The sequence below is a fragment of the Lacerta agilis genome, chromosome 18 (assembly GCF_009819535.1).
Source record: "Lacerta agilis isolate rLacAgi1 chromosome 18, rLacAgi1.pri, whole genome shotgun sequence".
In the NCBI taxonomy this organism is placed as follows: Eukaryota; Metazoa; Chordata; class Lepidosauria; order Squamata; family Lacertidae; genus Lacerta; species Lacerta agilis.
Genome location: NC_046329.1, coordinates 8,235,504 through 8,248,385, shown reverse-complemented (window position 1 = coordinate 8,248,385; position 12,882 = coordinate 8,235,504). Strand labels below are relative to the sequence as shown.

The following is a 12,882-nucleotide window of genomic DNA, read 5'->3' as shown; positions in this document are numbered from 1 at the left end:
ATATCTGGGATCTGCCCGTCAAAAATAGCGTCAGGGTGGAATTTCTGGAAATCGGTAAAAAAAAAAAAAAAAGCTGGAAAACCCGGGCGGATTTTTTTTGCCCCAGATGCGGCTTGAACCCGCGACCCTGAGGCGGAGACTCTCGCGCTGTACGGACTTTGTACGAACCTTTTGCAAAACCAAGTTCACTATGCCTGCACGGGCTGGCAGCAGCTCTCAAAGCCCTTCCCCAGCTCCCTTTATATACAGTAAATGCATCTTAATATGGGGGTGCCCTGTTGGATTTCTGCCTGCTTCCCAGCTCTTTAAAGGACAAGAGAGGAAGAGGGGCAACCTCTGCTGAATTCTCCTCATCCTGTCGTCCTGGTAATTATTTTTTTCTCCCCGAGGTCCCGGCTTGCTTCATCTGGGTTTAATCTTCCCCATAAGCTTGTCCCGAATTAAGAAACAGCAGGTGACACCTTGGTAACGTAGAGAACTGGGTCACACGGACAGCTTTCCCACTTCCCCAAGCGAGGCAAATGCAGGAATCTGCGTTATCACAGATCAGATCGAACCTAATAATGGCTACACTGAGCGGCAGCTGCAGGGTCTCCAGGGTTATGGAGGGGGGGGGGAGAGACCTTCCTAGTGATACCTAGAGATGCCATCGGGGATCGAACCTGGAGACCTTCTGCATGCAAAAGCAAGATGCTCTGTCCCCGGAGCTGTGCTCCTTTCGGTAAAAATAAAACGGGGTGCTAGTCCTCATGATTGTACTGGTTTAACGGGAGCGTAGGAAGTTGTCTTCTACTGAGTCAGAACATCAGTCCAGATAGCTCAGCACTGTTTATGCTGACTGCAAGTGGGTCTCTGGGATTTCAGATGGCGGGGGTCTCTCTCCTATATACCTACCTGGAGGCGCCAGCGATTCTCCCCAAAACTGTTCACTGGCATAACCATATTAGAAGAAGCTTCTCCTCTGAAAGCGCAGGTGTAGTGTAAATTATAATATACCCTTTGATGGATAGCTTAGGTTAGGGTTACCAGACGTCCCCGTTTCCCGGGGACAGTCCCCGGATTTGCGAAAAAGTCCCTGGACAAAATCCCCCCAAAAATATAGTCCAGGCCCCCCACAAGGTCTGAGGGACAGTGGACCGGCCCCCTGCTGAAAAAGTTTGCTGACCTCTAGCTTAAGTCATGTTACTGACAAAGATAATAGGCTCCCCCTTCGGCAGGCAGGTGAGAATTCCCTGTCCTTAAAGTGAAATGAGAGGCGGCCTTTCTTGGCCGCCCCCTCTGCACCCACAAAAGGGTTTGCATAAATTGCTGTGTTTCTGCTTCTCTGCCTCCACTTGCAAAAATGGCTGTGTTTTCTTCAGCAGCCAAGCTCTGTTTTCAGTCCTGCATTCCAAAGGCAAACAGCAAACAACAACAACAAGAAGCAGATTTGCAATCTTATTCGCCCTCCACATGCTGCTGAGATCCTTGTAAAATGAATTTTGTTTGGAACAGATTCCAGGCTGTTTCAGACCACCAAATTTTGCAGTTAGCAGAGGTAATCTCTCTGTCCACAGCCCTCACGTTGACTCCCCCCCCCCCGCCTTTTGCTGTTGCTGGTTGAGGATTGTTTCATTGTTTTGTCATTAGATTTAATTCCAGATAATCCCCCCTCCCCCCAATGCTTTCCTTTTTAAGCACTTAGTTGAAATGCAATTACGGAAGGTGTATCCTAATGATTTCCTGTTGCATCAAAGGATACAGATAGCTACAAAAATGATAATAGTTACAGGTAGGTAGCCGTGTTGGTCTGCCATAGTCAGAACAAAATATAAAATAAAAAAATCCTTCCAGTAGCACCCTAAGACAGTGTTTTTCAACCTTTTTTGGGCAAAGGCACACTTGTTTCATGAAAAAAATCACGAGGCATACCACCATTAGAAAATGTTAAAAAATTTAACTCTGTGCCTATATTGACTATATATAAAGTAATTCTCTTGAATTTTTCAATTTTCCCCACGGCACACCAGGCAACATCTCGCAGCACACTAGTGTGCCACGGAACAGTGGTTGAAAAACACTGCCCTAAGAGACCAACTAAGTTTGTTCTTGGTATGAGCTTTCGTGTGCATGCACACTTCTTCAGATAGTGTGCATGCACACGAAAGCTCATACCAAGAACAAACTTAGTTGGTCTCTAAGGTGCAAAAATAATAATGTGTGCGCTGTACCTACCAAAATTCAGGGGCATTGCAAACTTTTGCAATCATATTTCTTTCTTCCTTTTTTTGCAGCTATTCTGGAGTTTTATTATGTTTCCTTGGCGCGATGGAGTTTAGAGGAAAGAATATATAATAGCAGCCACACTCTTGTCAAATCAAATATATATATTGTCAAACCACCAACTTTCTGTCGTTTCTGTTTTGGAAGACCTGGCTTCAGTTGCGTATGCTACCCTATTTTCAGTGGGGCAGGAGGGAGACCGCTGCTTGGAGAATACTCATAAAGGCAGTTTGCTGAGATTACAGATTTCTAGCGTAGCCAAAAAATCAGGAAAGAAAGATAAGACGGATTGTGATATTGTCGCTACTGAAAGGTCAGGGATAAAGCATCCGCCGGTCAAATCTTTATGTGTTCCCGGAAAGAAAAAGAGGAAATGTGTCACTCGCAAACAGGCACACAAAGAAGACGTGAAATTTGCACGTGCTGATTTGTATGTGTGCACACAAAAATTAGGAACAATTACTATAATCAAGTAGGAAAACAATGCATCTCAGTGCAGTGGGGGAGAGTGGGAGCAGACAAACTTTTATTTCGGATGCCAACTGGGGGTGGGAAATGCCAAGCACTCATTCACACAACCCTCTTGCCATTCTCCCCTCTTAAGGTTATTTATATTTAAACCGGACTTGGACCTAACAGCCGTCCGGACAAAGCAGCCGTCACTAACCTGTGGTCCTCCAGGCACCATGCCCGTGAAGGAACTTAAAAATGGGAAGCGTAATGCTGGCGGTCAACAAAAGAGGTTTAAAGACTTTCTCAAGGCAAATCTAAATAAAAGTGTAGTATAAGCACCGGCAACTGGGAAACATTGGCCTGCGAGCGCTCCAGTTGGAAGAACAGCCTTGACCAAAAGGTGTCATGGGCTTTGAAGACACTCGAACTCAGGACACGAGGGAGAAACGTGCTAAGAGGAAGGCACGCTTGGCAAACCCTCACCGGGATCAACTCCCGCCCGGAAACCAATGTCCCCACTGTGAAAGGACGTGTGGATCCAGAATTGGTCTCCACAGTCCCTTACTTTTAAAACTGTGTTCATGGAACACAATCTTACCTAGAACAAACTTAGTTGGTCTCTAAGGCGCTACTGGAAGGAATTTTTTATTTTATTTTGTTTTTACTCAGCTACTACCGTATGAATGATCGCCAAAAAAGCAGCAGCAGCAGCTTTTCATTTTATGTTATTTTATGTCGTGTTTGCGTTTCCCCCCTTCGTTTCATGCTACATATTGTTCATTTTATGTATTTTTCCTTATAGCAATCTCTCTCTCTCTCTCTCTCTCTCTCTCTCTCACACACACACACACACACACATACATACAATATATACATAACACACACGAACATATATATGGTATTCGTTATTCTAATGTTAAACTGAAGGGGACAGTTCAAATAGCTAAATATCCCATATTGATTATAAATGCCTTAATTGCTTTCTAAGCTTGTTTATTTGTGTATCATTCACAGCATTTGTGCATTAATATATTTTCTGTATTTTTGTAATATTAAGAGAGACAAAGGAATGTGCCTAATGTTGCTTCTTCAACTATTTCTGGGAAATCAGCCAAAACTGGCCAGCAGCTTCAAGGTTTTGATAACGGTGTACGGTCTGGAATTAAACAATGGCCTGTTAATACAGAAATAGCACCTTGGCTGTTACCATAGAAACACCATCACGAGAGAGGGGGACGGAAAGCCCAGTTTAAGGAATGTGCCGTTAATTGTGGTTAGCCTTTAATGGGCTTAAGAGCTGGTCTTGTTGATTGATCATACTGGAGGCATCAGGCTTGTTGGAGTTGTGTATTCATTACATGTATTGGTATGTATTGATTTATATTTGTGTATTGTTCCTATGGGTCTTTGGGAGAGGGGCAGCTCTGAGTTGTGTGAGCAAGGGGGGGGCTCTCAGCCTTGGACGGGATGTATGCGCTTTCTGAGCAGACAGGAGGAATGCAGCTGGAGTTGGCTCCTGCCAACTGTATTAATATTATATTCAGTCCATTAAGATGTAAGGTATTTCCTAGTTAGTAGACTCATCCCCCTGCATCGGTATTATTGATTTATGCTTTTGTATTTCCTATCTAATGCAACAAGTATTATTGCCGGTTAATTGAAGTTATGCTTTCTTGCTGATTAGGCACACACACATGCCTTATGAATAGGTTCAATCTTCAGCATACAATAGGGGACTGTTGTTGCTTATGTTGCTATATTTCTGGGAAGTCTGCCAAGTATATTCAAGGCTTGCCAGGACATTCCCAGACTGGGGAGAGCGAGTTGGGGAGGCTTTGGGAGGTTGTACTCCTAAGGAACATGTGAACCTTGAGCCAATTTTCGGTTTCTATTTTCGGTTTCTGTATTGCCTTTATAATGAGTACGCGCCAGTCTCTCAGTGCTCAGTCCAACTTTTGGATTGTGCCTTTTGCTTTACATATGTAACTCAAAATAAATCCTGCTGAACCCTGCATGGTTTTTGCCTCTTCGTGTTCCTGAATCCACCACTCAAGAGCTCAAGAGCCCATTATTATGGTCTTACAAAACATATATGTGCACACACAGTGACCGTGGAAAAGGGGCTGCCCCTGAAAACATTTTTATTTCATTTTTATTTTGCGAACTGTGAATGTTATGTGAGGACTTTTGATTGTTTTGCAATGTAGTTATGAGGCATTTTAATTTTATTTTATTTTTTGGGGGGAGCCCTTTTCCGCGCTATGCATTGTGGGCCCTGAGGCAGCCATGATGCTTTCCCGCTCCAAGATGGCGGCCGCGCCCTCCTCCTCCTCCCACGAATCGCCTTTGTTCGTTGCGGCAAAACCGCGCCGCATTGCTGACAAGGGCGCGAAAGTAGGTCAGGGCGGCCACGCCCCCTCGCTCCGCCCCCTCCCTCCCTCGTATATACAGTACAACTGTCTCGTGGGTGAGCGAGAGATGCTCGGAGCTAGGTCTTGCGGCTTGGGGGGCGGGGATGTGTTTGCACCAATCAGCTCACGAGAAGGGCTCGTCGCCCTTACCAACCTAATCGCCTCACCCAATCACGTTTTTCCTTTTTTCACGCGGTGGCGGAAACGGAAAATAAAAGCTTTTTGCTTGCTTACACTCCGGCCCCGCCTCTCCTCATGTATATTAATCGACCTCCCACCAATGGGCGGGGGAGCCTCGGTCGCCGATTACCTCATTCCTTCTCTCCCCTCGAGAGCTTGAGCGGGGTGGAGCGGGCGCCATTTTTGACAGAGCCGGGCTCATTTGCATATTCATGAGGAGGGCGGAGGCTCAGAGCCGGTATATATGCGGAGGCGCAGCCAAGCTGCTGCGTAGTTCGCGCTGGGACTTTGAAGCTCGAAATTGATTTGCGCAGCTACGAAACGACATCGGTAAGGGGGAGGGGGGCGATGCGGGGCGGGCGCACGAAGGAGAAATAGAAATAAAGATATAGAAAAAAAATACGTTTTGGTTGATAATATTAATAACACGGGTGGTGATTCGCAGAAAAAAGGCGTCTTTTTATTTTTACTTAACTGTGGGACCGCTTGGAAGGCGAGCGGCGAACCGCACACCGGGAGAAAGGAACAAAAACAAAATGGCTTCCCGACAGGCTTGTGGGGGAAGGAAGACTCAAAATGGCGGCGGAGCTGGGGAGGGATGCGCCTTGGGGGGTGGGTTGTGTCGCGCATGCGCGAGCGGCTGCTCTAAAGACATGTACTGGAACCGGGCGCGCATGCGCGTAAGGGTGGGTTTATTTCCCCGCCCCCACGCAAGAAGGTCCTGAATGGAAAGCAAAAACGTTGCATTTTAGATGTGTAATAAAATGGCATTATTATTATTATTATTATTATTATTATTATTATTATTATTCTGTTGGGAGCCGCCCAGAGTGGCTGGGGAAACCCAGCCAGATGAGCGGGGTATAAAAAAATAAACTTACTATTTTTGCACAGCCTTCTGACATTTCAGCTGCTTATTTCAATTTGTTTTTTCAACTGCTGACCTTCCTTGCGCGCGGATTTTAATTCTGAGACATTCTTGATGGCTCGTTTTCATATCATTTGTGCTCCCGTTGGTTGCAAATTTGGTTTCGTGCCCCGCTTTCCTCTTGCCATTTAGGAAACAAAAAACGCCTCTCTGGAGAGGCTTCCATAAAGAATATCCCACTTCATTATTTTCGCGAAGGGTATAATGTGCACTTGCATAGAAATACACGAGGAGGCTAAACATTAAGAGAAGGGCCAGTTAAAACTACCATTAACACTATGGTTGGTTGAAAGAAGGGAAGGGGGAGAAAGGCCTTGAATGTACCATGGGCCTTGGAGTTTTAAAAAAAGCATAGGAATGGGCTTGTTTACATTTTCTAAGGTTTTTCTGCTGTGAAAGACTACAAATCCTATGCAATACAAGAATCTACAGTTTTTTCCCCTAATCTGTGCTTTCCTTCCCCCCTCCCCAATACTTTATCCTTTCATTTGCCCACTTGCAAAAGAGGAGCATGCCTCCTGGATTTCCAACAGTTCTGTAGAAGGGGAGGATGTTTGTGGCAAATGTGGCTTTTCATGCAAGGCTGGCTAGTATTTTTTATAAACAAAAGGTTTAAAGGTAATGTAACGGTTTTCTCTTCTGCATTGGCACTCTTTGAAGAAAACGGATAAAACAGGATTTGTGTCACTGGCTGCTAAGCTCCTTAAGTTTTGAGTGAGTCGTGACCCCACCCGGTTGATGATTGGTGAACTTGTTCTAGGAGGGGTGTTGTGTTTTGCCGCCTTGGGCGAATGCTGAACACGAGGCTTGTTTTTGCTCACAGGGGAGAGAATGGCATCAGATGAAGGAAAGCTCTTTGTCGGCGGCCTCAGTTTTGACACCAATGAACAGTCGCTGGAGCAAGTCTTCTCTAAATACGGACAGATCACTGATGGTAATGTAAAAAAATCAAAATGATGTACTTCAGCATTGATTGGTACGTGGTAGGCTCAGCCAGTATAGAAAGATAACCTTGAGTTTGCCCCACACTCAAATTAGTAATGAAATGAGCACTCACATTAGCACGAATTCTCATGGGGATAAATTTGGCTTTACACCCTGCACTTAAGTTGACCAAACGGCTTAAATTTATCCTTCCTTCCTGCCAGTTGTTGTCGTCAAAGACAGAGAAACCCAGAGATCCAGAGGGTTTGGCTTTGTCACCTTTGAGAGTGTTGATGATGCTAAAGATGCGATGATGGCTATGAATGGGAAGGTGAGTTCAGTGGTGGCTGTTCTGAACAGCGGGGCTTGGTAGGATAGAAGTCCTATTTTTAGGATGTGATCACGATGGAACAACTGTTAGAAAGTTAGCAGTTTGGGGAAACGTAACTTCTTGGAGGGCCTTCTCAGTGGTGGCACCCACCCTGTGGAACGCCCTCCCATCAGAGGTCAAGGAAATAAACAACTACCTGACTTTTTGGAGACATCTGAAGGGAGCCCTGTTTAGGGAAGTTTTTAATATTTGATGTTTTATTGTGTTTTTACTATTCTGTTGGGAGCCGCCCAGAGTGGCTGGGGAAAGCCAGCTAGATGGGTGGGGTATAAATAAAAAAATACTATTCCCATAGCTGTCAACTTTTCCCTTTTCTTGTGAGGAATCCTATTCGGAATAACAGAATTTCCCTTTAAAAAAGGGAAAAGTTGACAGCTGTGATTATTATTACTATTAACTGAGGATCTGTTTGACAGTCCCACACAAGTCACCACTTTTGTTTGCGTGTTAATTATAATACCCTTGTGGAGCACTGTGCTAACTCCGAAACTCCTCGTTTTTCCAGTCTGTCGACGGCCGCCAAATCAGGGTTGATCAAGCAGGCAAGTCGTCTGACAACAGGTCCCGCGGGTACAGAGGCGGCTCAGCCGGCGGCCGGGGCTTTTTCCGCGGAGGCAGAGGTCGGGGCCGGGGCTTCTCCAGAGGTGAGCCGGGGCTTGCAAGTGGCCTCTATACTTTCGGACTTTGGTTGCGTTGAATTGGATGCATCTCAAGGCTCTGGGCGGTTCTCCTTTCCCAGGAGGCAGTGGAGACAGAGGTTACGGTGGCAGCCGGTTTGAATCGAGAAGTGGGGGATACGGTGGTTCCAGAGACTACTATGGCAGCAGCAGGTAAGCATGGGAAAGTTGGGTAAAAAAAAGAGCCCCGTGCGCACGCCGGTTTGTAGCTGTGCCTTGTGAACGAGCATCTTCTCATTTCTCCCCACAGCAGGAGTCAAGGCAGCTATGGCGACAGGCCTTCAGGAGGCTCCTACAGAGACAGCTATGACAGTTATGGTAAGCTCTAGATCATAAGGGAAAGGATACACTGACATGGGAATGCCTGGAGCCTCTTTTCTGATTTTTGCAGGGATGATAACCTTTGGAAAGTACTGTTAGGTTCGCTTTGGAGCCTATTGCCGGCAAGCCTCTCCTTGCCCTCGAAAATTGCCGCTCTATTCTGGCAGGCCTTTAAGCACTCGCGCACGGAAAAGCAGGGGGGGAACCCCCGCCCTCATTAATGCATGCGCCACGCTTAGTCAACCGCAAGTCGTTCGTAACTAGCATTTTTTTTTCCCGGAAGCTGGAAATGACGCCAGAGAAACCCTCTCAAAAGCCCAGGAGCGAGGAAAAGAAGAGAGTGCAAAGGGGTGGGAGATTAGGAGAGATAGTGATAGCTGTTAGTAGCCTTGAGGTGCTTTGCAAGCAAGTAGGGGAGGAAAAAATATGCTGGGACCTTTGTCTTTGCTTCGGTGCCTTTACAACTGTGCTGCTTCTTGTCCTCAGCTACACACAACGAGGTAAAAACCTTCCTGGCTCAAGATCGTCCTTCCAATGGCTGTATTTATAAAGATTTTGGGAGCTTCGCTGAAATCGTTCTTGTGTAGTCATCTCCTTTGTATTCTCACTTTTGTAGTAAACTCTCAGTTCTGACCTTGTAAAACAAAAAAAAAAAAAACACCAGCCTCACAGCTTCTAATATGCGATGGTCTGTTCAGACTCAAAAGAAAGCTCTGGGTTTTTCCTCTCAAGTGTTAACATTTTTTTTTTAAAAGCACTTAAGATTTTAGTTCATTTGTGAGCAGAGGTGTGTGTGTGTGTGTGTTTGGTGTGTGTCCTTTAGTGTGTGTGTGTGTGTTTTTTTTTTTTATTAAAAAGAAAAAGACTGGAAGGTTTTGGGGGCCCCGTTTCTGTGGTTTTTTTTTTTTGGTTTTTTTTTTGAGCGAGAAAGGACCGTAATTGTTCAGTAGAAGCTGAGCAAGCTGTGAACTCGGTTTGTTTAGTGCATCGTTTGTAACACACTTTAGTGTAGCAAGGTAGGCACTGTAGCCTGGGTATGACTTTAAATGACTTTAAAGGCGACCCACCTTGGTATACCTAAAGCGGAACTTGCTTGTATGTTCAACCTGCATTTAAGAGACTTTTGCTTGTATGCCATAAAACGTATCCCAGAAAGACTGCAAATCTTAACTCGCAAGAGGCTCTTGGAAAAAAAAATATGTTTGTTTCTATTGTCCTTTTTTTACTGGAAGAAAAAGTATGCCTAATTCAATTGATGTTGTAATTTTGAAGTGGTTAAAAAAGGATTTCTTGTACAGTTTTCCTTTTGGCTTCACGAAGCCTATTAAAAGTCCATCTGGAAAAAAAAATCTGCTCTTGAAATTTTACATCTTGCTGCACAACACAACTCTGGATTTGACCGTCAGAAGTGTACAGTCAGAAAGGAAGGGCAGCTAGCTGCAGAGAGAGGATTGCAGGCCGGCTATCCTAACGGTGGTGGAAAAATATATATGCAAATCTTACTGTACTTTTAAGGCCTAGTTAGACACCAGGTCAGGTTGAGGGTGCTTGAAGGAAGAGTATCTAAAGGAGCTAGTCCACCTCCTTTTCCCATAATGGGGTCAGTTCTCAGCTCGGCTGGAACGGCCCCAACCTATGAAAATAAAAACCACCGCTTCCTATAGTAATTTGCAACCTGGTGACTCGGAGCAGACAGCTTGTGACAAGAGTTAGTGTGTGTGAGCAAGAATTAGCTGACACCTTTGGTAGCTTGAAAGCCAGCCAGACATTCTTAGCCGACAAGGGAAACCGGGGTCAGCTGCTGCTGCTGCTGCCGATTCTTGACAGTGTTCCAAGGCCGATAACTGTGACCTAATTTAGCTAGCTTTGTCGTTGCCTTCTTAAGTTCTGAGAATTCTCTGCTAGCGTATGGAAAACGGCAGTGCCTTGACGAAAAAGCGACGTTGTTGTGCCTACAACAGAGAGAGAGAACCTCTGGGAAGAAAGCTGCTCTCTTGGCTAGTTCATATGTGGGGATAGTCCCGTAATTCGAGGTAACTCCTTTCCTCATGTCCGCATCCTTCCTCCTGTTGAGAGCTCATATTTATTTATATATATATATTTTGAAAGTGAATGTTTTAACCCGTCCGAAAGCAAAATTTTCTCTGCCAATTTCGGTCAGCTGAAAAAAACCACCCTAAAAAAAATACTCTTAAAAAAAAATCTCCTGTACTGAGTCTTTGGTTTTTGTGGCATAAATTCCATGTGGGTCAGAAGGGGTGTTTCGTTCACAGTCATTTCTTTGCCGGTAGGGTAGATGTCAGATGGGGGAAAAATGAATTTCCCCCCCTCCCAAGGGACTAATGCTCATCTCCGGAGATTCTTCCTTAAGCCTTAAGTCCACGTAACTGTAATGTTCTCTACCATCGTGTTTGCGTTGTAACTTTTCCCCCGTAGCCCACGCTTAACTCCTAAGCAACCGCTTTCCTCCGCGACTTAATGCTTTTTGTGGGGGAGGGGGGGTCATGTGCCATTGTCCAGTCCGAGGGGGACGCAGGTTCAGTCTCGGAAACACTTGACCCCCACGATGGCTCTTTGAGAGTCAGTGCGGGTTCGCAGAAACCCCTTTTGCGGGGAAACGCTGGTTGCTGGGAGGGGGGGCAGATTGTGTGAGGGGGGGCAGGGTAGAGAGTGCCGAGGCTTTGCTGTGTGGGGCATATATATATACATTTGTAACCCGAGTTTGTCTTGGCAGGTTGACGGAGAAAAAGAGCCATTGATCAGGAAGTGGTTATGAGGCTGAGCGCGGAACATAACACCGTAAGCCAACTTCGACTCTTAAGCAGGTAAGATGGGTTTGCTAGGCGTAGAAGGCAGATGGGTTTTCTTTTCAGATTAATGCTGACATACAAACTCCTAATCTTTCTTGTCCGGGGTGTTAACTGCGTATCCCCCCCATCTTTTCTTTCAGTCGTGTGCCGCATGGAAGAGGACCGGCCAGGAGCACACCAGCCTCCGGGCTGTGCAGCAAAAGCTTTGAGAGCTGTGCAATTTTTTTTTAATGGATCCAACAAGGCTAATAAAACACAGGGCTACAATACGGTTGAGTTGTGCATATATGCTGAAGGCAACGGGGAGCCATGGCAGGGGGTGGGGGGATGTGTTTGCAACACTCGCATCCCAAAAAAACACAAACCGTGAAGTCATTCCTAGCCTAGTTGAATTACGAAAGGGGGGGAATGTAGCTCTTAAAACTGCTTAGGGATGGCTCTAGCCCTCCATATCTAGGATGCCCTTAACCCACCATGTTACCCTGATATCCTTTGCTTTGGGGCTGGGTCCTGAGAGAAGCCTCCCGGGTTGCAAAGAGTCCTGGCGGAGCGACGCTGAGCATTTAGGGCCGAGAGGAGGGAGCCCAAGAGCTTTTGAGACTGTTTGGTTAAAGGGATGTTTCTTGGGTGTGCAGGGAAGGGGCTAGCTACTACATTATTGCTTATTTTGTTTTTTGTTTTTTTTTAAAGATTTTATTATTTTCCATATGCATATATATATAAAAAAAAACATACACCAATACACTGAAAATACAAGATACAATAAACAATAAACAAATCAAACAACAACACAATAAACATAAGAAAAGCACATACAAACCTGTCTAAACACTTATCTTTATCTCATTCTTATTCTATCTTCTACGTGTAGAGGACTTCCCCCACACCCTCCACTGCGTTGTTAATTCAAATATACTTTGGGTAGCTATATATCTACTTTCATAACTATTAACCATCTTATTTATCCTCAGATTCCTTTACTTAAAACATAGTTCTTAATCTATTCTCAAAATCTTCAGACATTCTTATTTGTATCTTATACTATAAAATTCTTACCAAAACTTTAATTTAAATTTATCTAGCTAAAGCCTATTTAACAGCTAATTCTGCTCAGATATTCAGTTTTACACCATTAACTAAGTAGTCCTTAAATTTCTTCCAGTCCTTCGGACACCTTCTCTCCCCCCCTGGTCTCGGATTCTCGCGGTCAGTTCGGCAAGCTCCATAAAGTCCATTAACTTCATCTGCCATTCTTCCACCGTTGGGATCTATTCACCCTTCCAATTTCTTGCCAATAAAATTCTAGCTGCTGTTGTGGCATACATAAAAAATACTCTATCTTGACTGGGTATCTGTTCATTGGTCATGCTCAAAAGGAAAGCCTCTGGTTTCTTACTAAAGGTAATTTTCATTACCTTTTTAAGTTCATTGTAAATCTTATCCCAGAAGACTTTAACCCTTGGGCATGTCCACCACATATGATAAAAGGTACCTTCCACTGATTTACATTTCCAGCACAAATTAG

At 44.9% G+C, this 12,882-nt stretch overlaps 1 protein-coding gene across 4 annotated transcripts; it reads left to right on the top strand.

The window, feature by feature from the left end:
• Positions 1-5,542: 5,542 nt before the first annotated feature.
• On the top strand, positions 5,543-11,624 carry CIRBP (cold inducible RNA binding protein). Of its 4 annotated transcripts, none has more exons than XR_004425783.1 (8): positions 5,543-5,636; positions 7,058-7,168; positions 7,383-7,489; positions 8,055-8,193; positions 8,289-8,379; positions 8,480-8,544; positions 11,282-11,372; positions 11,498-11,624. XR_004425783.1 is itself a non-coding variant. In XM_033136628.1 (7 exons), the coding sequence occupies exons 2-7, from the start codon at positions 7,066-7,068 to the stop codon at positions 9,132-9,134; spliced, it is 606 nt and encodes a 201-aa protein (XP_032992519.1). In that variant the 5' UTR covers positions 5,543-5,636; positions 7,058-7,065; the 3' UTR covers positions 9,135-9,186. The 4 variants fall into 4 exon arrangements, 2 of the variants coding, with proteins under 2 accessions (XP_032992519.1, XP_032992518.1); XR_004425782.1 differs by having other exon boundaries at positions 8,477-8,544; XM_033136628.1 differs by lacking the exons at positions 11,282-11,372; positions 11,498-11,624 and adding an exon at positions 9,034-9,186.
• The last annotated feature ends 1,258 nt before the right edge of the window (positions 11,625-12,882 follow it).